Source organism: Ursus maritimus, unplaced genomic scaffold (assembly GCF_017311325.1).
Source record: "Ursus maritimus isolate PB19 unplaced genomic scaffold, ASM1731132v1 scaffold_28, whole genome shotgun sequence".
NCBI classification, from domain to species: domain Eukaryota; kingdom Metazoa; phylum Chordata; class Mammalia; order Carnivora; family Ursidae; genus Ursus; species Ursus maritimus.
In genome coordinates, this window is record NW_024425341.1 from 6,085,627 (window position 1) to 6,111,189 (window position 25,563).

At 36.5% G+C, this 25,563-nt stretch overlaps 1 protein-coding gene across 6 annotated transcripts in view; it reads left to right on the forward strand.

The window, feature by feature from the left end:
* The window catches only part of NSD3 (nuclear receptor binding SET domain protein 3), a 110,434-nt gene that overhangs the window by 71,324 nt on the left and 13,547 nt on the right, over nucleotides 1–25,563 (forward strand). For 2 of the 6 annotated variants that reach the window (XM_008686603.2, XM_040643254.1), the window contains exons 10-16: nucleotides 2,839–2,969; nucleotides 3,343–3,471; nucleotides 4,382–4,508; nucleotides 13,104–13,301; nucleotides 13,774–13,947; nucleotides 18,060–18,206; nucleotides 21,599–21,782. In XM_008686603.2, coding sequence (XP_008684825.1) covers nucleotides 2,839–2,969; nucleotides 3,343–3,471; nucleotides 4,382–4,508; nucleotides 13,104–13,301; nucleotides 13,774–13,947; nucleotides 18,060–18,206; nucleotides 21,599–21,782 — 1,090 coding nt within the window. Of the gene's footprint in view, nucleotides 1–817; nucleotides 2,440–2,838; nucleotides 2,970–3,342; nucleotides 3,472–4,381; nucleotides 4,509–13,103; nucleotides 13,302–13,773; nucleotides 13,948–18,059; nucleotides 18,207–21,598; nucleotides 21,783–25,563 lie in introns of those variants that run through there. The other 4 variants (XM_008686604.2, XM_008686605.2, XM_008686606.2 and 1 more) reach the window with 3 other exon arrangements.

A 25,563-nucleotide genomic window follows, 5' to 3' on the forward strand; every position in this document is an offset into this window, starting at 1 on the left:
CTTCAGTCAAAAATTTGTGTGAAATTGAAGTATTTCCTGGTGTGTGTGTGTGTGTGCACGCGAGCACGTGTGTGTGTGTGTGTGTGTGTGTGTGTGTGTGTGTGTTAGAGTTGATCTTACTCTGTACCTCCATGTGTAAAGTCTTACTTGTTTTGGTAAATTGGAGAACACCATGTAGACTTGATACTGCTTCCACCTTTTCTCCATAAGATTCTGGGGTTTCACTGGTTTATAAACTAGGGATGTGACGAATCCATTTTTTTTGGTATTCGACTGAATACCGAATAGTAGCTATTAATGTTTGTCAAACATGGACTATGACAAATCAGACAAGACAACCTGATTGAAAAAAATCTTGCCACGTTTATTTTGACAGTGCTGTAAAATCTTTTTTTTTTAATTAAAATGATTCGTAGCATATTTATGGCCATTATTAGATGACCTTATGCAAATCTATTTGAGATATGCACAAAGTTTAAGAAACCTTAAACTTATATCCGTATTTTCTGTGTGCAATTTGACTACAGTACAAACTCCATAGCATGATTCGTGCGTTTTTGGTGAGATCGTTCAAACTGTATTTAATACCTGTAGTTTACTCTGGGCAAATTGCATTATTTAAAAAAAAAAAAAAAAAAAAACACCAGCCTCTCTGCATTCTCGGGGAGAAGTCTGCAGCGATGGTCTCCGTGGAGATCCTCAGCAGAACTGAACAGCCTCTCGGAGGGAACACTGCTTGGCGGAGCTCCAAGAAAAGACATCGCGATCGCTGCGAGATTAGGAGGCCTGATTGCGTTGTGTTTCCACCATTCCACAGGGTCGGCGGACCGGGGAGTGCAGGGCTCTGTCAGATTCAGTGACAGCTCCGTCTCCGCAGCGATTGAGGAAACTGTGGACTGAGATTCCTGTACAATTTCATCCCAGAAACTCCAGACTTGGAGTCTCCATGCAAGATTTCTTTGTCGGCGGCTCGATAAACAGTTTCTTTGTTTTCAATTTTGATTTTGCCAATCATCATTATTGGCATTTTCCTGCCTGGTTTCTTCTTCAAGACTCTGAACAATTGCTTTAACATTCAGATGATTTTTTTTTTTTTTTTTTTTTTGGTCTGAGCTGGATGGGTACAGCTTAAATCATGGGTCCAGCCTAAAAAAACCACCGTTTAACTTACACTGATCAATTTCAACATGGACTGTTTTTGTTTTTTTGTTTTTTGTTTTTAAATAAAGCATCATTAATGCACATCTGCAGGGTTTTGCCAAACAGCCCAAACTGTATACATTACAATCATTAAAAGCTCTTATTTTTTTTAATATTAGTGCCGTTATCATGGAGAACAGCATGGCAGCTGTCTTTGGCAGTCTGTCATTTTTCTAGCATTTTCAGAAACTCATCGGAAATGGCGGTACCTGTGTTTTCCCTTCGAAAGCCTCTCAGTACAGCACTCCTGTTCCTCTGTTAAAACTCCTTGTTAATCCAGTGATCTTTTAGGCCAAGGAAATACTTTGTGGTGGTGTTCTGGGTCCACACACCAGCAATGAAGGAGATAGATTTGTGTACTTGTGTTTTTTAATCAGCGTTAACATGGGCAGGCACCCTCATTTATAGATGTAAGGAAACATTCAGTGAAAAAACTTGTAGAATGGGATGTGATAACAAGGTTCCAGTAATCTGAGCAGTCTAAAGAGGCCCACATCCTCCACCACAGAACATGGCTATATACCAAGTGCTACTCTCACTCAGCCTGTTGCGGATCTTCATGGCCTCAGGAGACTTGTTTCTCCGTGGTCTCTTCTGGACTGCACACTTCCACCATAGCTTGCTGGGCTGATCTAGATGTCTGTTTGTTGTATGGAAATTTTGGGGGAAAAAAATCCAAAACACAAACTGTGGGTTGAAATATTAACCGTCTCCTTGGTTCCCTGGTATTCACCGTGCCTGATCTGCACATTTCATCGTGGCTGTTTCTGTATAGCCTATACTGCATTAGCCCAAGAGATTGTTGCTTTGTAACTTTTTGCACTATTGTTTTGGCTGGATTTGTATTACACACAGTTTTAAAAAAAATTCCACACTATTCTCTGCCTTTTTTTTTTTTTCATATTTATTCCTTCCCGCACAAATTCCACATAGAGGCCTCTCATCCAGCTCTTCGTGATTTGGCTGCACTTGAACATTGATTGTCCGTTACAACCCTCAGCAATGTGCCTCCTAAATGGCATGACATATGTAGATGTGCTGCAGCACTTGTTAATGGTCACAATAAATGCCACTTCACCAAGGAAGTCTCAGATGAACAATTATGAACATCCAAAATTTATGCGGGGGGCAATAATCAACTGAATTGCAAAATTCGGGGGAAAATGGCACTATCCGTGTACGAATCGAATACAAATCAAAGATTTGTCACATCCCTAATAAAAACAAGATGGAGATGTCTCTGCGACCATATTTGTAAGCTACACAGTGTGTTGGGTTTTATGTCTTCCCCCTCCAAATTGAATGGTTCTTTGGATTGCTCCAAATCAATCGGCTATCCTGTAGTTTTGATAGAATTGGTTTTTAGCTTGGAACTCGGGCTCTGTTGACTGAAAATAGCTTTAGAGCAGGAGCATTGAATTAAATGTTTTAATAGAGCGGTTGTGAATTAAATCACTCACTATCAGGAAGGTCAGAAGCTTCTGAAGTTCTGACGTGTGACTTCAGTGTTACAAAGAGAGCTGTGCTTTTTCCACACTACAGATGAGTTTGGGGAAAGAAATAATCTCCCGCAAAAAAAAATGAAAACAACAAACCCTAAGCACTATTTTAGGATTAATTTCAGTATGTTGTATTAAGGTGCCAGCGAGATTTCAGATTCCTGTAAACCTCTAAAGAAAAGGAGTCGCGCCTCAACTGATGTAGAAATGACTAGCTCAGCATACAGAGACACATCTGACTCCGATTCTAGAGGACTGAGTGACCTGCAGGTAAATATGTTCAAGGCTCGGGGCACTTTGCTCTCTTTTGCTTCGCAAGATGAACAAAATGCTTTGCCTGACTTATTTGGGGAAATCGGGATTTTTTTTAAATACTCAGGGAACAAATCATTTTGGTTGTTTTGTAATTTACAAATGTCTTAATTTTGCTGATCTGGTATGTAACGGAAACAGAGTTTCTGTGTTTTAAATTTTAACTACAGTTTCTCTCGAAATATCAGGCATATGGTATCCAGGTGTTTTAGAAAGAAAAAAAAAGGTATCAAGGTTTATTTGAGCAAATCTTGCTAGGATTTTCATAGCACCTCACTTTGAGGAAGTTTTTGTTTCATTTTTCTTAAAAAGTGCTATGTTTTCCACGTAGGTAGGCTTTGGAAAGCAAGTAGATAGCCCTTCCGCTACTGCAGATGCAGATGTTTCTGATGTGCAGTCCGTGGATTCAAGTTTGTCAAGAAGAGGCTTTGGAGTCAGTAAGAAGGACACTGTGTGTCAGGTAGGCAAGCGACGGACAGCTTGAAATCATTGCCATAATATTCCGCCAATAACATACTTAACCTGCTGGGGAGAGTAGTATCTTTCTGAATTATATTACTTTAAAGCTATAGGTAAAAGCTATTTCTGGCTCTTTTCTGCACGTGCAAGTGCCAGTCTTCATTGTGATACTCAGTTATTAATAAGAAGTAAATGGAGGGTGTCTGGCTGGTTCAGTAGGTGGAGCATGCAACTCTTGATCCTTGGGGTTGTGAGTTCAAGCCCCACGTTGGGCCTAGAGCTTACTTATAAAAAAAGTAAATGGCAGATGATTTATTTCAAAAACATTTTCTTAAATTTAAGTTGGTATTACCTTTTTTAATGTATATGTACCCTTTTTGAAAAATACTGTTTTGCCCTGTGAAGAAAAGTTAAAGTATTACAGATTCCAAAGAAGGAATCATGGAAGATCTAGTGTGCCTTTTAAACTTTATACCATATTGGGTCTGGAAATAGTTATCTAGTTCAATGGTTCTTTTTTCTTTCTTTCTTTCTTTTCTTTTTTTTTTTTATTAAATATAAGAGTCTTCCTCTATTTTTATTATTTTTGTCATGCTGAGTACCGGGTGATATATGAAATTGTTGAATCACTATATTATACGCCTGAAACTGATATAGCACTATGTTAACTAACTGGAATTAAAATAAAAACTTAAAAAATATAAAAGTAAAAAATTTACTTCAGTGGTTCTTAAAGTGAGGGCCAAGGACCAGCAGCGTCAGCATTGTCAGAATACTTGTTAGAAATGCAATTTCTTGGGCCCCATCATAGACCTGCTGAATCAGAAACTGTGGGAGAGGGACCCAATAATCTCCAAGTGATTCTAATGTCTGCTAAAGTTTAAGAACTACTGCTTTTTGCCATATTACAGATCTGTGAAAGCTCTGGTGACTCTCTGATTCCTTGTGAGGGAGAGTGCTGCAAACACTTTCACCTGGAGTGCCTGGGATTGGCATCACTCCCTGATGGAAAGTTCATCTGTGTGGAATGTAAAACCGGTAAGTTTACTTAGTTTGGTAGATACGAAAAGACAGGTAGGGAGGAATGTGCCATGCCAGCATCCCCCATGACATCTCATTCTCTTACCACTTTTATGTAGCTCTCATCCTCCATGCCCATAGATACTTCAACAAATTAAGACCATTCAGGGGTTGGGATTCCTAAAATCAAAAGAGTAGTTAGCAATATTATCGTCAAATTTCCTCCTACTGGTGCTTTTACCATAAAATCTATCAAATCATTGAGACGGATTTGTGGATTTGTGTTTTATCAAAACAACTATGCAAAATATGTAGATTGAATTCTTTTTTAGATGGGTTTGAGAGTTTTGTGTTAATTGGATTAAAGTCCCTTGACTTCAACAGACTGGAATAAGCATCAATCACAGACTATAACATGGTGATTATATTTTTATTGGAAAGGTCCACCTACTGGAAATTGTTTTTCAGATATTGGGGGCTTTGGTTTCACCATTTTTTCTTACCCCCCGCCTCATAAAGACTACTACCGATCAAAACAATTTGTAGAGAAAGTTTAACACTTTACCCAAAGTCAAAAGACAACATATAATGAAACTGGGATTTAAACCCAGGAAGTAGCTTAACCCCAGAGTCCTTACTCTTTACTGTTGCCTTCTACCACCTTGATTAAGTAGGGTGAACATTGTATTTCATATGTCATATATCCTAACACAGACACATGCATACACATGTAAAAATTAAGCTATAAAAGCTGTTTTGGACATATAACTTTTGTTTTCCCCTGTATAAAATATTATTTATCATATTTAGACTCTGCAGTAAAATTTTGGAACAGTTTGCCAACTGGCAGCCTCAGGGTTCAGATTATCTGCACATTGTTTTATTTGGCCTTCAAAATGTGTTTTCTATGTGTGAACATGGACCAGGCACGCGTTCCTGGTCCCCCACATTCCCTGCCATTCCCTTTTCTAAAATCCTATCACTCCAGTCATCTACCTCATCTGCCTGGCCCCTTTAAGCACTTAAATTGCAATCTCTGATATAAACTACTGATAGGAAGGACTGTGTTTCGTGGAATTAGAATACTCTGAGGACTTTTCTCCTAACTCTCTAGAACCTAGCAGAGCAGAATTCTGCCAACAAAGTCTAGATATAATCTAATATGGTACACATCTATTAGAAAATTTAAGAGAAATTTGCTGTAAAAACAATTAAGTAGAGCAAAGTTGGAAGACTTATTTCCTGATTTAAAAATTTGCTACAAAGCAAAAATAATAATAATAAATTTTTTAAATTTGAAAAATAAAAATTTACTACAAAGCTACAGTAATTAAAACAATGTGGTACTGGCATGAAGACAGAAGTATAAACTAATGGAATAGAATAGGGAGCCCAGAAATAAACATTCAACCATTTGGTCAGATGATTTTTTGACAAGGGTGCAAAGATGATTCAATGGGAAAGGACAGTGTTTTCAACAAACAGTGCTGGGAAACCTGGATATCCACATGCAAAAGAAAGAAGGTGAAACTTTACCTAACAACAGTATAGAAAATTAATTCACATGGATCAAAGACTAAAACATAAGAACTAAAACTATAAAAATCTTAGAAGAAAACATAGGGGAAAAGCTTCATGACATTGGATTTAAGATTGATTTCCTAGGTACAACACCAAAGACATGGGCAACAAAAGAAAAAATAAACAAATTGGACTTTATCAAAATTAAAAACTTGATACATCATTAACAGACAGAAAAAGCAACCCACAAAATGGGAGAAACCCCATGTCCGAAAAGGGATTAATATCCGGAATGTATAAGGAACTACAACTCAACAACAAAAAATCAAACAACCCAATTGGGCAAAGTACTTGGATAGACATTTCTCCAAAGAAGATCTACAGATGGGTCAATAAGCACATGAAAAATGTTCAATACCATTAGTAATCAGGGAAATGCAAATTAAAATCACATGAGATGCCACTTCATACTCACTACAATGGCTATCATTAAAAAAAAAAAAGAAAGAAAGAAATGTCGGTCAGGATATGGAGAAATTGGAACCTTTATGTGCTGTCCGCAGGAATGTAACATGGTATAGTCTCCGTGGAAAATACTGTGGCAGTTCCTAAAAAATTAAACATAGAATAACTGTATGATCCAGCAATTCCACTTCTGGGTATATACCCAAAAGAACTGCAGGCAGAGACTCAAACAGATATTTGTACACCCATGTTCACTGCAGCATTATTCACAATAGCCAAAAGGTGGAAATGATCCAAGCGTCCACTGATGAATGGATGGATTAATAAAATGTGGTGTGTACATGCGGTAGAATGTTTTTTAACATGAAAAAAAATGAAATTTAAAAAATGAAATTCTAATACATGCTATTACATGGATGAGGCTCACGGACATGACTGTGAATAAAATAAGGTAGTCACAAAGGACAAGTATTTTTTTATTCCACTTAATTGAGTTACCTAAAGTAGTCATATTTATAGAGACAGAAAGTAGAACAGTTTGTACCACGGTGGTTTTTTTGTTGTTATTGTTTTGTCTTCTTTTTGTTTTGTTTTTTTATTAGTTTTTATCAGAGAGGAATGGGGAGTTATTGTTTAAATGGGTATAGAATTTCAGGATGGGATGATGAAAAACTCCTGGAGATAGTGGTGATGATTGCAAAATAATGAGTATTTAATTCACTGAACTGTACATTCAGAAATGGTTAAAATGGTAAATTTTATATATTTTTAACCACAGTTTAAAAAACACTTATTTTTTAATTTTTTAAAAATTGCTTGTGGGGACACTTGGGTGGCTCAGTCCGCTGAGCGTCCCACTCTTGGTTTTGGCTCAGGTCATGATCTCAGGGTCATGGGATTGAGCTCCACGTTGGGCTCCACACTCAGCTGGAAGTCTGCTTGAGATTCTTTCCCTTTCCCTCCCCTCTGTCTCTCCCCCTGCTCACACACACACACACACACACACACACTCTCTCTCTCTCTCTCAAATAAATAAATAAAATATTTAGAAAATTGCTTTTGATTTATTATTACATGAAACTTACTTTGATACTAATTTGTTACCCTTCCAACAGATTAGGAGTAAAAATTTCAAACCATTGTTTAAGGTCATTTAGAAAGTTTTCTTGTGTTTATCAAAAGACAGATACTTTGTATGTAGAAAGTATTATAGGATACATGCCTGGTAAGTTCTTATACTATCACTTACTATTGTTTAAGACAAATGTGATTTTTGGAAAGAAAGAACTTTCATTTGACCTTGTGAATAAAATGTATAACAATCAAGTTTACTTATTAATTAAATGAAGACAATGTCCTACTGAGAAGGGAGGATATTAGAAGCACTCATGTCCTAGGGCTCTAAACTTAAGTCTCAAAGGAGTTTGATAGTTAAGCTATTAGTGTAACAATGTCACTGGTTATGACACTTTTCAATTATATTAGTCCTATTTTGATTATTATGCAAGTGAAAGCCTTTTTTTTTTTTTTAACATAGGACAGTTTATGCATTTTGGCAAAGCTGTAAAGTCAAACCTCATAACCTTTAAAATTTCTTTTAGGGGCGCCTGGGTGGCGCAGTCGTTAAGCATCTGCCTTCGGCTCAGGGCGTGATCCTGGCGTTCTGGGATCGAGCCCCACATCGGGCTCCTCCACTAGGAGCCTGCTTCTTCCTCTCCCACTCCCCCTGCTGTGTTCCCTCTCTCACTGGCTGTCTCTGTCTAATAAATAAATAAATAAATAAATCTTTAAAAAAATAATAATTTCTTTTAATTTTTTAAATTTCTAAAAGTTACTTTTAAAACAATACTATCGCTTTCATATCTACATACATGTTAATATATAATTTGAGGGGCGCCTGGGTGGCACAGAGGTTAAGCGTCTGCCTTCGGCTCAGGGCGTGATCCCGGCGTTATGGGATCGAGCCCCACATCAGGCTCTTCTGCTATGAGCCTGCTTCTTCCTCTCCCACTCCCCCTGCTTGTGTTCCCTCTCTCGCTGGCTGTCTCTATCGAATAAATAAATAAAATCTTTAAAAAAAATATATATATATATATATAATTTGAAATTATGTATTTGTAACAAGACAACAAAAAAAACCCTACTGTACTTTATTTACAACAAAGCCAGTTTAAAAAATACACATTTGAACATCACAATTGTCAGTACTAATTTTAAAGAATTTTTATAATTCAGCCAATTTGTAAAGGTCAGGTACTTCCAAAATAAAATCTAACTTTCTGTAAAAAATAAAAACAAAAAACTATTCCATTAAAAAAAAACTATTCCATTTTTTTCTTTCAGATTTTTTATAGCATTATAAGAAAAATGGGCAAAGACTTGAACACTATGATATCCAAATAGCCAGTAAATAATCACTTGAAATTCTGTATGTAAAATGGACACACAATGAAAACTCCTATCTTAATAAGAGACAGAAAATTACTCACAGAAAAGACAATTACCTTCAAAGACTAACAAAACAAATAACAAATTGTTGTTATAATTTGCAGTTCTTTGCTTACAACTAAACATGTTTTTCTGTATTTTATTGAGTCTCTAGTGAATGATCTGTTCATTCCATTTGTGTATTGTTGTGGTAAAGATGTTCTTAGCATTTGTTAGTATCTTAAATTCATTTCTATTTACACGAATAGTATGTATATATATATATATATATATATATATATATATATATAGCCTTATGAAAATATAACTATAGTTCAGGCAGGTGTGTGTGTATGTAACATTTTTGTGTGTACTGTAACAAAAATGTATTGTTCTGAAGCTTGCTTTTTGCAGTATCTTGGAGCTCTTTTTATGTCAATACAAATACATTCTATTTAATTACTACACAGTGTTCCATAGTATACATTTATTATAGTTTAACTATTCTCCTATTGAAGGACATTTGAGTTGCTTTCAGTTCTTTGCAGTTACAAACAGTGCTTCAGTCAACAGCCTTTTACATGTACAAGTCTTCCCTACAGTAGACAGCAAAAGCAGAATTTCTAGGTCACAGAAAGTGAATGTATGATTAGTGGATAGTGCCATGTAGCTTTCTAAGGTAGTTCCCTCCAACCTGAACTCCTACTAGTGATATATATAGAGTACCTGTTTCCTGTACCCCATCAACAGTTTATATCATCAAACTCTTTTTTCTTATTTGATGAATTTTTTAAATGTTACTTGGGTTTAATGAGCATTTATCTGATTACTAGTGAAGTTGAGGGGTTTTTTTCACATGTTCGTTAGCTCTTTGTCTCTCTGCTTTCTGTAAACTGCCTCTTCATATTCTGCCCACTTTATTTATTCATTCATTCAGTCCGTCATTTTTAAGTAAGCCCTGTGGCTCAGTGTGGGGCTTGAACTCACCACCCCAAGATCAAGAGTCACATGCTCTACTGTCTGAGCCAGGGAGGTGCCCCTGCCCACTTTTATATTATGCTGTTCTGTTTCTGTATTGATTTATAGTTCTGTATAAATCTTGTTCTGTTACCTTTGCTTATACATTGCATGTATTTTCTCCATATCTGAACTCTTTTTGTAACAACACATAATCCTTTGTCATCTTTGTGGCATGTATTTTTCCTTCCACATCTGCCCTGTTCCTTTTTTTTTTTTTTTCTTCCACCTATTCTATTCCAATTGACATGATTTCTAACTTTAAATGTTTGGCAGATTGACCAGTAGAGCCCTCTGAGCTTAAAGTTTTCTTTGTAGGAGGGCTTTTAATTATAGTTTCCATTTTTTTATTACTTTATAGAACCATTCATATTTTCTATTTATTTTTGTGTAAGTATTGGTAATTATGCATTTCTAAGAATCTACCCATTCCTGTAAATTTTTAAATTTATTGGAAAAAATATAGTGATACCCTTTTATTTTTTTAATAGTTGTAAGATCTGTAGTGATGTATCATTTCTCATATTGTTAATATTGGTGACTTTTCTCCCTTTATTAGTCACTCTTGCCAGAGATATCATTTTATTAATCTTTTTTTCCAAAAAACAACTTTTGGGTTTTTTAATCCTCCCCAATGTATATTAATTTCACTTCATTCTTCAGAAAGAGTGCTTTCACTGGATATAGAATGCTGGCTTAAGGAGGGCACATATTGCATGGTGCACTGGGTGTTATATGCAAGTAATGAATCATGGAACATTGCATCAAGAACTGGGGATGTACTGTATGGTGACTAACATAACAAAATAAATATTATTTTTAAAAAAAGAATGCTGGCTTAATAACAGTTTTCTTTCAGCCCTTTGGAGATAACATCCCATTGTTTTCTGACTTCCATTTTTCCTTTGCTGTCAGCTCTCAGTCTTACTGTTGCTTCTTTGAAGGTCATCATCTTCTCTGTGGGTAATATTATTTTCTCTTTGTTCTTGATTTATTGCAGTTTGAATAAGATGTGTAGCTCTAATTTTCTGTGTTTTGTATTAGGATGATGAGTTTTCATTTTATGTCTGTTTTACATATGGGAATTGTAAGTGACTAATGGAATGTGTCATGTCTTTGGTAATTTCTTTTATTTATTCTTGGTTGGGAAGACCTTCCCACTCTCAACTCGCATATGTTGAAAAACTCTGTTCTGGGTTTTCTACGGATTAATTTTATTATAGGGTGAGAAGTGAAGATCTACATTGTTTTTAGTGCCTTATCTCCAAATTGATAATCAGTTATTCTAACAAATCAATTATTCTAGCCAAATTTATTAAATAACCTCTTAAGCATTCCATGCTTATGGATTGGAAGAACAAACATTGTTAAAATTTCTGTATGACCCAAAGCAATCTACACATTTAATGCAATCCCTATCAAAATACCATCAACATTTTTCACAGAGCTAGAACAAGTAATCCTAAAATTTGTACGGAATCACAAAAGACCCCAAATAGCCAAAGCAATACTGAAAAAGAAAAACAAACCTGGAGGCATCATGATTCAGGACTTCAAGCTATATTACAAAGCTGAGGTCATCAGGACAGTATGGTACTGGCACAAAAACAGACACAGAGATTAATGGAACAGAATAGAGAACCTAGAAACGGTCCCACAACTATATGGTCCACTAATCTTCCACAAAGCAGGAAAGTATCCCCTAGGAAAAAAGTCTCTTCAACAAATGGTGCTGGGAAAATTGGACAGCCACATGCAGAAGAATGAAACTGGACCATTTTCTTACACCATACACAAAGATAAACTCAAAATGGATGAAAGACCTCAATGTGAGACAAGAATCCATCAAAATGCTAGAGGAGAACACAGGCAGAAACCTCTCTGACCTCGGCTGCAGCAACTTCTTATTGGACATGTCACCGGAGACAAGGGAAACAAAAGCAAAAATGAGCTATTGGGACCTCGTCAAGATAAAAAGCTGCTGCAGAGCAAAGGAAACAATCAGCAAAACTCAAAGGAAGCCTACAGAATGGGAGAAGATATTTGCAAATGACATATCTGATAGAAGGTTAGTATCCAAAATTTATAAAGAACTTATCAAACTTAACACCCAAAACAAATAATCCAGTTAATAAATGGGCAGAAGACATGAATAGACACTTTTCCAAAGAAGACATCCAGATGGCTAACAGACACATGAAAAGATGCTCAGCATCACTCATCATCAGGGAAATACAACAAAACCATGATGAGATACCACCTCACACCAGTCAGAGTGGCTAAACTTAACAACAGAAGACACAACAGGTGTTGGCAAGGATGCAGAGAAAGGGTAACCCTCTTGGTAGGATGCAAACTGGTGCAGCCACTCTGGAGAACAGTTTTGAGCTTCCTCAGAAAGTTAAAAATAGAACTAACCTATGATCCAGCAATTGCTACTACTAGGTATTTACCCCGAGGATACAAAAATACGGATCCGAAGGGGCACATGCACCCCAGTGTTTATAGCAGCATTTTCAACAATAGCCAAACTATGGAGAGAGTCCAGATGTCCATCGACTGATGAATGGATAAAGAAGATATGGGGTGTGCGTGTAGTGAAATATTCAGCCATCAAGAAGAATGAAATCTTGCCATTTGCAACAATGTGGATGGAGCTAGAGTGTATTATGCTAAATAAGTCAGTCAGAGAAAGACAAATGTCTTACTCATATGTGGAATTTAAGTAAGAAAACAGATGAACATATGGGAAGGGGGAAAAGGAAAAAAAGCAGAGAGGGAAACAAGCCATAAGTGACTCTTAACTATAGAGAACAAACTGCTGGGTGATGGAGAGAGGTGGGTGGGGGATGGGCTAGGTGGGTGATAGGTATTAAAGAGGACGCTTTTTGTAATGAGCACTGGGTGTTGTATGTAAGTGATGAATCACTGAATTCTACTCCAGAAACTAATAATGCACTGTATGTTAACTAACTAAAATTAAAATTAAAAAATGAATCAAAACAAGTAACCTTTTAATTTAACCATTTATTTTCAATGCCTTTTTTTGTATGTGAAATTCTCGTACATAATAGTAGAGTTTCTTTGGGGAGTAGCTCTTTGATGTCATTAGCTGTTTGGACTTAAAAAGAATATGCTTTAATCAGATTTTCTTTAATCCGTGTTCCTCAACCAATTTTTCAGGGCAGCACGCATGTTTTTCATGTAAAGTGTCTGGTACAGACGTGAAGCGTTGCTCTGTTGGTGCTTGTGGGAAATTTTATCATGAAGCCTGCATCCGCAAATTCCCCACTGCCATCTTTGAATCAAAAGGATTCCGCTGTCCTCAGCACTGTTGCTCCGCCTGTTCCGTGGAGAAAGACATCTACAAAGCAAGTAAAGGTAAAACAGAGCTAAAAAAAGGAGACTAAGGTTTGTTTGTTTGTTTGTTTGTTTGTTTGTTTGTTTTAAATAAAACAATTATTTTGAAGAGTATTAGGTATTACTCCTCCATGCATCTGTAGACACAGCCGTTGAGCCACAATAGTGATAAGTAGAGATGAGGTTCGAATTCAGAGCATGAGAAGAAAATTCCATATGTTCAAAATTACCCTTGAGAGTTTCTTTCACAGGTGACATTGAGAGCACCATCTCTCCAGCACTGGAGCGAGCAAGTTTTTCCTTGAATGATCTCTCAATGGGCACTGCATTTAGGGTCCTGCGTAGGAATGACAGAAACACACATGTGGAGAAAAATATTATCTTAACTGTAACAGCACCACATGGAACCCAACAGAGCCCAACTCCAAAATACTCATATCCATCGGGTGCCTAATTCTGTGGATTTTGTTTTTTCTGGTTTGTGTTTAAACAGGTCGCATGATGCGATGTTTGAGATGTCCAGTAGCCTATCACTCCGGAGATGCTTGCATTGCCGCCGGCAGCGTATTTGTGTCCTCCTACGTTCTCATCTGCAGTAATCATTCCAGACGGAGCAGCAGTTCTTCCTCTGCCATAAATGTAGGCTTTTGTTTCGTTTGTGCGAGAGGTGAGTGTCAGTCCTTTCTCTTTGAGCTCATTGGCATATTTCCCCATCAAACTGGAGTTTCAGTAATATCCCTGAGAGATCAACACTTTCAGTCGTCCCTTTTATAACATTAAACATTCAAATTGTTAGAATATTAATTCTCTCTAAATTAAGCTAATAATCTGCATTTTTTTTAATGACTTAGAATTACAGATAAATTCTTAGTGTTCCTGTATGGAACATCAAAATATTAATCTAGTCCCTTCTGCAAAAAATTCTTCTATTTCAAGTAGAGTCTTCCCATGTCATATTTTTTAATCCAGAGTTTTCAGACTTTTCAGCTGATTGAGATTTCACTTGGAAGGCAGGATGAGCACATTTATTTTTTAATTGTTTATGTTGTATTTTATCATGTTTTGGCCTGGCATTGAGGAAGGCCTGATGGGATACAGCCAAGAAAACATATGTGGTGGTGTTAGCTAAGAGCCAGCAATACAAGCTTTCTTACTTGCCACCTGTTGATATTTAAGTATGCCCAGAGATTGATAAAGTAAAAACAATATTGTGTCCCTGAGGGGGCTAGTGAATTTCTTTAGTTGAATAGAACACAGAGTATTCAGTTTTACAGAGTATCTCAGCTGTATTATAATAAAACATTTTTTTAGTCTTTATTAAACATTTTAGAAATTAACTACTATCCCCTAATGCAGTTTTTTGTTTTGTTTTGTTTTTTTTAAAGACGAGTGCTAAGTTTTCTTACCTTAGTGTGAAATAATTGAAAGGACTCCATGGCATATCAGGCCTATTAAATTATACTTAGACTATACTGAAGATGAGCTGTTCAGTTTGGTTTTAGTTTTATTTGGTTTTGTTTGTTTTTTTGCTTTAGGAGATAGTTCTTTTAATTTGATGAAAGTACTATAAGGTATTTTAAAATAGAATTTAGGTAGTGTGACAGATCTTGATTTGTTTTGGTTTTGTGTCTTTTGTTTATAAAAAAAATAGCCAGAGGAGGTTGGCAGTAAAAGATGAAGTAAATGGCAGCCAGCTGAGTCCCTTGTGTGTGCTGCTTTCAGTGTGCCAGCGTTTGCGGTCAGCACCTGGGGCTGTCTGCCGGGAGAGGGGAAACACTGTGTCTGTCTTTACTAGAGCATAGAGCAATTAAACTGTATTCTGCTCTGAAACCTGGCTGGTACATGGAGGAGTAGGTCTGAAATGTTCTGTGCCACATTATGACAGGTGGCAGAAAGGATTCAAGTAGTCAAAAGAAAGAAAAAGTCACCGCTGGTGTCCTTACCATCTCCCCATGCCTAAGAAAGTGATAGTATGGAAACAGTGAATTATCAATTGAACGGCTGGCTTTAGAGACTTTAAACAGATGAGTGTCCGTGATAACATGAAGTCTCTATCGCTTTGTAAAGATTGTATTCTACATTGCTGGGCACTTAATATTACTTTTACTAGGGGGTGTGTGTGTGCACGTGCGTGGGCGTGCGTGCACGCGCGCTGTGCGTGCTGGAGAGTGTTGTAACTGAGCCAACGTCTTAAATGTCAACTTTGTAACTATCATGTTGGCTTACTTGGAGTGCATTCTGAATCAGGTACCATCAGATTATTAACCACTACTTTCTTTTCATTCAACAATTGGGAAACCTTTAAAACAGGTATTTTCAATTTAAGATAGGCAGAAAATGGCCGATTGTCAAGGAACCTAGTTTTATAAAGACTAACCATTTTAAGTTTGATTTAGATGCCTTATGATTAAAAGCTTGAAATAATGGAAATGAGGGGAAAACTCATGTTTTACAGGATCTGTATTTGCATCTTACCAATTTGACAGATATCTGAAAGATATACTGTATTTAAATGGCGGCGTAATCAAGATTATTTAATTCCCAAATATTTTATGAAACTGTGCAGTAAACAGAAACTTTCATTTTCCTTTCCAGCATTTTATAGAAATTTATCCTAAATAGATCAGATGTTGGGATTAGAGAAGGCTTAAGTCAACAGTTCTTACAAGTAAATAATGTGTTCTCTCATCAGTTTTTACAGAGGTCTCCTTTTTTTAAAAAAGATCTAATTGTAATAAATGCACACATAGAAAAGGAGGCTTTAATTATGTGTGTTTTGGTATTAGAAAACTTTGTTTTGCTTTTGTTTCTTGACTTATACGGAGTTTTTCCCTCTCACAAAGGATTTTTCTCTTAGTTCATGATTATTGGTTGTTTAAAATCATCCACCTAATTCTTAAGGATGCATGAATATCTAGAAATGTTTTTAGAAATGTTTCAAGGTTTAGAGGAACATTGCTCCTCCCCTGACCCTCGTGGTGCCATAGAAAATGTTCAGTCATGTTTCAGTGTAGTGTACATACATCCTTTAGGATTTCCTTCCATCTGGACAGCCGGGGGGGCGGGCAGCGGTGGGTGTCGGGGGTGGGGGCAGCTGTGGGTGTTGTAAAATAAAGTTACTTAACATTCTCTTTCTTTGTAATGGTAATTTATAAAGGAGAAGGTAGGTTAGGGCTTTCTTTTCATTTTAATAAATAATAGCAATTTTTTTTTGTATCTGTAAATCAAACTCTATTAGGTATATTATCCGAGTGAGTTGTCACACTTGCCTTAAAGAATTATTTCCTCATTTTATATGGATGAGAACACTGAAGCACAGATTATATCATTTTTAACCTGAAGGTCACAGAAGTTTGTTTTTTTTTTTTAATTAATTAATTTATTTATTTTTGACAATTTTATTTATTTGACAGAGACACAGCGAGAAAGGGAACACAAGCAGGGGGAGTAGGAGAGGAAGCAGGCTTCCCACTGGGCAGGGAGCCCAATGCGGGGGCTCGATCCCAGGAACCTGGGATCATGACCTGAGCCAAAGGCAGACACTTAACCACTGAGCAACCCAGGTGCCCCAGGTCACAGAAGTTTAGAGGGATTAGCATTTGTACCTGATCTTTCTCATTTCAGACCCACTGTTTTTTACACTACGCTGCTTCTCTCTTTTAAATGTATGAAATTCATTTGACATTATATAAGTTTCTTTAGAAGATTTTTATGCTATTACCAATTAGCAATTTTAAGTTCCATTCTGTCCTCCAGGTCGGAGATGTTTCTCGAATCTTTCTCAGTGTAGGGTTGCACCAAATGAAGATAATAACACCCATGGCAAAAAGTAAATGGTAACCCCTTTAAAAACAAAACTCTTGCCTCTTCTCAAAACAATCGCTATACAACTGCTGTCATGATCCGTATTGTAAAGTCCAGATCATTGTCAATTGTCTAGTCACCAAACAGAAATGTTCCTTGGTCTCACACCTCCCTAGGTTTAGGAGTGGCCTGTAGCGAACTCAACAGCAGGGGAAGGGGATGGGAAGGAGAGGAGAAGTGGGTGTCACAAGTGGGTTAAAGCACATCTTCTGTTTCCCTCCAAATAGGATAGCTGGATTGATAGGTCAGAAGAAGTGTCTTTATAAACCCATGATATAAAGTAATCACTTTATATCATGGCAGGGAAAAAATGTAAATGGTTTGCATTACCTTAGTGAAGCTCAACAAATTATGGCTCCTTTAAAATCATGTATCATATTGATAGAGAATAGCTTCATTATCTGGTAGAGAAAGCTAGAGTTTACTTGTGTATATCTCAAGCTACGACTGAGAAGAGGAGAGACTCAGTTCTGCCTTACGGTACTACTTGACACGTTGAAGGTGGATCAGTGTCTCTACCATGTTGTGTAAATAACTTATTTGCTATTAAGTGATATGTCATTTTGTTCTTTGGATTGTCATCATAGTACTAGTGAATATTAAGGAATGTAGCTTTGTCTTCCATAGGGGGTTTGAAGTATGACATCAAACGCAGTTTACATCTCCAAATTAGTTTTTAGTTTTCTTCTGGATGTGTAGGTTTTTATGGGATAAGGCACTGAGTAGCTCAAACTCCCTGTAATAACTCTGGCAAGCCTTTTCTGTCAGATCTTTCTTTTTCTTCTTATTCTCTCCCCTCCCCCCAACTTTTAGCACAGCTACATAATAGGTGTTGGGTTGTTGGTTTTTTTTTTCCCCTCATGGAATCATGGGTAGTTTCATTGCAGCTCATCTCTTTCTGTTTGTTTCGTATAGGGCTGATAGTTCAGGACCATTCAGACCCCATGTTCAGTTCATATGCCTATAAGTCCCACTACCTACTGAATGAATCAAATCGTGCAGAGTTGATGAAATTACCTATGATTCCTTCTTCGTCAGCTTCCAAAAAGAAATGTGAGAAAGGTAATAATCAAAATAGTTTATCTCTTGCTTTTATTTTTGCATTTCCTTTTTTTTTCTCTCTCTCTCTTTAAATGAAGGGGGGAAATGTATGCCTGTCAAGCACCATCTGTTGCTTTTAGTAAATTCTACCTTGGTGGTTGTGACTGTGTCTTCATATGGCTGCAACATTATTAAAAAGGGCTTAAAATAATTCCATTATTACAAATTATTACCTACTTACTCTTCTCCTTGAATAAATTGTCACACATTCCATATATCTTTGGGTTATTAAAATTGAAAGGCTAGGATTTTGCTTTATATATAGAAAGATATTCTAAAGGCTCTTTCTCTTCTGCCTGATGTAGAACTACCATTCATGTTAGAAAAGAATAGACATGACGTAAATTGTTATGAACTTCAACTAAAAAAACCAGGGTAGGTTATTAAAAGAGGGAAACCAAGATATTGATACTTAAAATTTTGATTTTAGGGTATATGCTATCCTTTTGTCTCTTAAATGTTTTTGTTAAGATGCTATGAAAACTAATTGCCCTTCTCTTAGGAGACCTTGGTGGGCAGCTGGGGAGATTAAGCCAAATATTGGATATTGAAAGGCAACCCAGCTCAACAGAAGAATTGCTTATAGATAATCTATCCACAGAGAACCAAGAGCTAAATGTGTATTTATATTCTCCCAATTAATTTGACCTATAGAAGAAAATCATACTTTGTATTTAGCTTTACATAGCCTATTTGTAACACAGGGAAAAAGTAATTTAACAGTACTGTATTACTTAGGGAGTTATTATCCCAGAGGGTAAAATGAATAACCTGGAAGGTGAAGGCCTTTTCCTGTATATATTCCCATTATGATCTAGGGGCCAGGTTCAGAACCTTTAAACAAAAATTAATCCATACCTAATAGACTGGCTATGTTTGAAATAAGGTTTTTTCCCCCATTCTTTGTATTGCCTGCTTGATGTGTCTTTGTTCTTTGTCAGACATCTGAAGTGGCAACCCATGACTAAAAGAAAATACAGCTAATTAAACAGGGTGACTAGAACCTATGGAGAAGTAGGTTGGAGAGAGTATTGGCTTGCTTGTTTGCTTGTTTGTTTCCCATTGAAATCAGAGGATGTCACCTGACTGCTGATACCACCTACTTCTAAAACAAAGATGGACAGAGAGCTCTGACTAACTCCATAATGCAATGAAATTAGACTACCCGAGGCATTCATTTTAGGAAATGCCTTATTTCCTACTGGCGCCTTTATAAAATTAGATTAATTCAATTGTTTCTTACTTTGTTTTCAGTACTCAGTATTGACCTTGACATGAATTGAAATTATTTTGAGCCCTCTGTTTGCTTAGCTTGAACCATGTCTCACTTCTTGCATCCTAAAGCAGTTTTCTTGCATAGCACCAAGGTGGATTGTTCATATTTTCATTTTTCTATTTTTTTGTGTATATTTTTTGTTAAAAAATCATGATGATTTTCATTGACAATTCTGGGTCTATATTTCCTCTGAAATAAGACTTTTAAGTTTTACTTTTAATTAAGGACTATTCCATTATGTTAGAAATGGCCAGGCTGACTTCCACATCAGCTCTAATAATCACATGTCCCCTAAGCTGTTTGCAAAGACTGCTCTTCCTACTGGTCATTCCTTTCTGAAGGAGAAGTCAATTATCTTACCTTACTTGAAACTTACAGAATTCCCTACCTAGGCTAAGAGCACTCAGGCAGCTAATCTGTAGGTTGGAGAATTGGAACAATGAATCCATATTGAGATCTGCAAAGGAAAAAAAAAACTTAATGATTAAAGCAAAAGCTTTTAAGCAGAGGAAATATAGTAATTTATTTCATCACTGATTGTATATAGATTTTCTTTTTGTTTTTATGTTAATCAGTTAGAAGTTTGAAAGTCTACAGGAAGAAAAGATTTTCTGGAAAATTGATAGCAAACCCTCAAAAGGTTAGAGCTGTGATTTCACAAAGTTGTGTAGAAGGCTCTTAACCTTTTTACTTATGAGATTTTAAATCTCAGTACATTCATGGATTATAGACCTGATTTTCCAATAGAATTAATTTTTTTTTTGCAGTAAATGTCTTTAGTATATCATCTTCAGTGGTTAACATCCTTCTCTGTCACTTGTTGAAATAACCTATTAGAAATACCTAATTTCTCCCCAAATTGCTTTCATTTCTTTGCATTTAAAAATATTCTTTTGTTTTGTTTGCCGCGCTTGTTTTGGTCTTAATCCAGAGATCATTTTGTGTATTTCAAAGGAGAGGATTTTGCTAGGGAACTTGGGGAGGGATCTCCTTGTGTGTGGTACCTCATTCTACAGTGACATTTACTTAGTTTTACGCTATAAAGCAGTGGTTCTCAATATGAAGTGAGAAAAACTTCTATAAACAATTTTTTAACTATGTTTAATATTGCAGAAAATCTAACAGAATCACACATTTGCACAAAATAAGGCTGCATATGTTTCTTTATATTTGGCTATGATTTGAACAACTTCATGTGATAAGACTAGTTTTATTATTGGGATCAGAAGCTCTGATTGGCAGTTATATATTTCTTCGGTTAATGAAAACAGGAGAAATTGTTACCTTTAACAGGGGTTTTGATTCTGTTTTTTTCATTTGGGGTTGTTTTTTGGATTTGGGGGGCTTTTTGTTTGCTTTTTAGGGTTTGTTTGTTTTTTGGTTTTTTTTTTTTGGCTGATAAAATATTAAAAAACATAGGTCCCTGAGGAAGGGAAAGGGGATCCTTGGTGACGAAAAGGTTGCAAACCACTGCTGTATAGCCTGTTTGACTTTCTTTATTTTTACTGGAAAGGGAAATGATAATGTAATCACCAATTTGAGAAAGTACAATCCTTTGCTTTTTTGCATTCTTTTATGGAAAGAAAAAAGTACCAGTCCACCTATTGGCTATCTTCATTCTTGCTAATTTAATTATAAAGGGATTCAGTTAACTGTGGCACTGGATTAAAATACAAAGATGACCATTTTGCTTTCTTAGCTCTCAAGGAGAAAAGAAAGTAAGTTGCTACATATTTCTTTGAAACTCTGCTCTCAAATCTACTCAGTCTAAAGATTTTATGCATCTGTTATGTCATCTGTTAAGAGTTTTAGCTGTCTGCTAAACTGATACCTCAATTGCCCACCTTTTAGAGGGGTAAAGACTACAGTGATGTTTTTCATACTACTTAAAAGCTTTGAGCCTCTGGCCACTGCAGCCCTGAAAAGGGACTGAAGTAGCTAAATGTGTTCATTTGCTTTCTATTTTAATCCATCACTATAGACCTGAGTCCCTTTATTTCCCCCCACTTTGAATCAAAGTTAATGTACTTAAAAGATAACTTTCTCTTTTCTCTTTTTCTCTTTCCTCTTTTCTCAGTTATTAAGACTGTTTATTTGTTTCAAGGTGGAAGATTGCTCTGCTGTGAATCGTGCCCAGCTTCCTTCCACCCGGAATGCCTGAGCATAGAAATGCCAGAAGGCTGCTGGAATTGCAATGACTGTAAAGCTGGCAAGAAACTACATTACAAGCAGATTGTTTGGGTCAAATTGGGAAATTACAGGCAAGTTTTTCCAAGGACAAAGAGGAAGTATTCAATCATTGTTCAGACACAGGTGTTCGTAATCTGTTCACAAAGTGGCCAGGAGAGAGGAGCACAGAACTACTTCCTTAAAAAGACAGGGAAGAGAAACCTATTTTGAGTTGGTTTTTAGAGGATTGGGAAGGTTAGTTGTTGTTGGATTTTTTTTTGATTGGTTGGTTGGCTTGTTTTTATGTTCTGAAAGTTATTTTATATTAGTGAACTATGTGCTACTAGATTTTGGAATAAAAGGTCTTGTGTAGGGGCGCCTGGGTGGCTCAGTCATTAAGCATCTGCCTTCGGCTCAGGGCGTGATCCCGGCGTTATGGGATCGAGCCCCACATCAGGCTCCTCCGCTGTGAGCCTGTTTCTTCCTCTCCTACTCCCCCTGCTTGTGTTCCCTCTCTCGCTGGCTGTCTCTCTGTGTCAAATAAATAAATAAAATCTTTAAAAAAAAAAAAAAGGTCTTATGTAGGTAGAAGGGAAGATGTTTTGTGTCCTAATATATTCATATTGATCTCTAATAAAATCAAGACTTTATATCCTGGCCAAAATTGCTCTCTTTGCCCATTTTAGTTCCTGCTGGAAGCTTTAAACTGAGTGTAAGGAGAGAGTTCTTTAGAATTTAAAGAGAGAAATTATTTCATTAAGAGCTTTTAGTTCTTAAGAGAATGAAGTGTAAGAAGTATGTGTGATTGGCATTATTTTCAAAAAACTTTCTCCTTTTAAGAGGGCTGTCCTCACCGGGCCTCCGCTGAGAAGGAATAGCGATATATTTTAAAAACTCTACATTTTACGTTTTGAGGCATATATTTATCATTTTACTAAGAAAATAGATACTATTCAAGAGAGCACAGTAAGAGTCTGCCATTCAATTAGAATACTAAGTAAAATATATTTCTATAGAATTTCAAACATACTGTAATTTTTTAGCAATGGCTATGTCATTTTCTCTGTGTTTTAAATATGCTTCTTGATTACCTATTTAACTTTAAAAATTTTGTTCTTAGCTGAGATAAGGGGCCTTGAGGTTGAGAAGCGATCCCCCCAAGACACACTACTTTTTTTTAACATGACAGAAAACCTGAAAGTTCCCCCCCAAAAATTGGCAGTTAAATACATAAACAATTTTATACTTCTGGCAAAAGATACAAAGATTTAAAAGGCAAATGTAAGACAAGGTAAAGTATTTGCACTTCTACTTTAATAAGAAAAGACAAATACCTTACCTAGAACAGGGACAAAGAGAAAGAGCCAGTTTGCCAAAGAATAGCAAACAGAAAATAAACATGTAAAAAATGCTGAGCCTCAGGGCGCCTGGGTGGCTCTGTCGGTTAAGCGGCTGCTTTGAACCCAGGTCATGATCTTGGGATCCTGGGGTCCTGGGATCGAGTCCCACGTTGGGCTCCTTGCTCTGCGGGGAGCCTCCTTCTCCCTCTCCCTGCTGCTCCCCATGCTGTGCTCTCTTGCTCTCTGACGAATAGATAAAATCTTTAAAATAAATGAATGAATGAATGAATGTAGATGTAGGTATGTTTTTCATACCCAGAAAGGTATACATCTAATGTATAGTATGAGGCATAAGATTAATGGGGAGGCACTTTCAGTTTTTCTATTACGCATTTCTGCATTGTTTTAATTTTTAAAAGAAACACACACACTGCTTTTTATAATGAAAAATTTATCTTTCCAGGGTGGGAAGGGGTGCGAGTTTGACACTTGATAAGACATTTGTGGATAAGAAATATCTAAAACAGTGTAAGAAGCCTTCAGATCTTCACATAAATTTCAGAATACCTACTTTTTTAAATTTCTTTTTTGGGTTTTGGTTTGGTTTTTTTGAGATGTAACTGACATAACATTATATTAGTTTCAGGTTGATTCAGTATTTGTGTATGTTGTGAAATGATCACCGCAACAAGTCTAGTTAAGCAGCACACATAGTTACAGAATTTTTTTTCTTGTGATAAGAACCTTTTGTTGTTGTTGTACAATTCCATTTATATGAAATGACCAAATTAGGCAAATTATTAGGGATAGAGAGCAGATCAGTGGTTGCCAGGGGCCGAGGGTAGGTGGGAGCAGGGAGTGACTGCTTATGGTTGCACAGCATTGCAAATGTACTAAAAACTATAGTATATACAACTTAAAATGCTTAAAATGGTGAATTTTACCTCAATAAAAAGTAAAAATAAAACAAAAAAACAGGTGGCTCTAATAGCTTTGAGATGCCTTTGAAATGATGCCTCCATGGCAACAGTCTCTGAAGAGACATGTTAAGAACTTTTAAGGTCTACTCACTTAGCAACTTGCACGTATACAGTTCCGTATTACGAACTGTGGTCACCATGCCGTACGTTACGTATTTCCTTTATAAAAAGTTACGAATATGAAAAATGTTTCTCTTAATTTTCATACTTAAATTTTAATCACATTACATTGTTAAAAAGCCCAAAGCAGTGCTCTCATTGGGGTTCACAGCTCAATGACACTGTATATACAGGTCAAGTTCTTTTCATATGTTTTGCAAAGACTCCCATCCATGAACTAATTCTTAATGTATTTTTTTCCAGTCAGGCCCAGCTGGGTCACATGAAGCTATTTTCAATAACTGGTTACCCCCATGTGAAGCCTCCTGGGGGAAACAAGGAGAACCCGGAACAACCCCTGGCAGAAAGTGTGCCCCTTCCTAACTGACCCAGTGAATGTAGTTATTGTGTACACACTTAATACCTTAAAATGAGTTAGAAATAACCATTCCCCGGGAATCCTGGGTGGCTCAGTCAGCTAAGCGTCTGCCTTCAGCTTGGGTCATGGTTCCAGGGTCCTGGGGTCGAGTCCTGCATCGGGCTCCCTGCTCAGCGGGGAGCCTGCTTCTCCTTCTCCCTCTGCTTGTGCTCTCTCTGACAAATAAATAAAATCTTAGAAAAGAAAAAAAAGAAATAACTATTTCCTAAAATACTGATTACACAAATCAATTTGAGCACAGACTCTTGCCTACCTTTTTTTTCTTTTCTTTTTTTTTTTTTTTTTCCTAAGAGAGAGAGGGAGTGAGCGCGTGAGCTGGAGGTGGGGGCAGCAGGGGCAGAGCACAGAGCCTGACACAGGACTCAGTCTTGTGACCCTGAGATCACGACCTGAGCCAAAATCAAGAGTCGAATGCTTAATTGACTGAGCCAACCAACGGAGCCCCTTTTGCCTACATTTTAAATTAATTCTTAGATGGACTGTAGGAACCTTTTAGATGAAACATGTTCAAGTTCTGTACTATAAATCTGGGAGTGTAATCATGTCTTGTTTATCTTCTAAATAATAATTATTCATTAAGTAAATGGCTTTATCAGGCATCTATAAAATAAAAGACTGAAAAAATTTAAGTTTTGTATATTTACTGTTCATACTGATTATTTTATATACTACCAAAACGTAACCCTTAGATACCTGACATGCCCAATCGTTGGAAACTGTCAAATGTACCTCACAGAAGATTTCATTTCGTGATTGCTGTGCTAGTCAGTCATTGCATGAAACTATTACGTTTTCATCCTGCCCCAAATCCTGCATTTATTATGATGTAAGATGAATTAAATTCTGAAATACATACTTATATAAACCTAGTATGTATGACCAAAAAGTATTTACCCTGGTTGATTAGAGAGAAGATGCTTATTTGAATGGAAGTGATCATTCTTTACTATAGCCTGTATTTATTCTCAAATAATTCCCTTGACTACTAGAAATAAACGTTTATACCCTGAAAGAC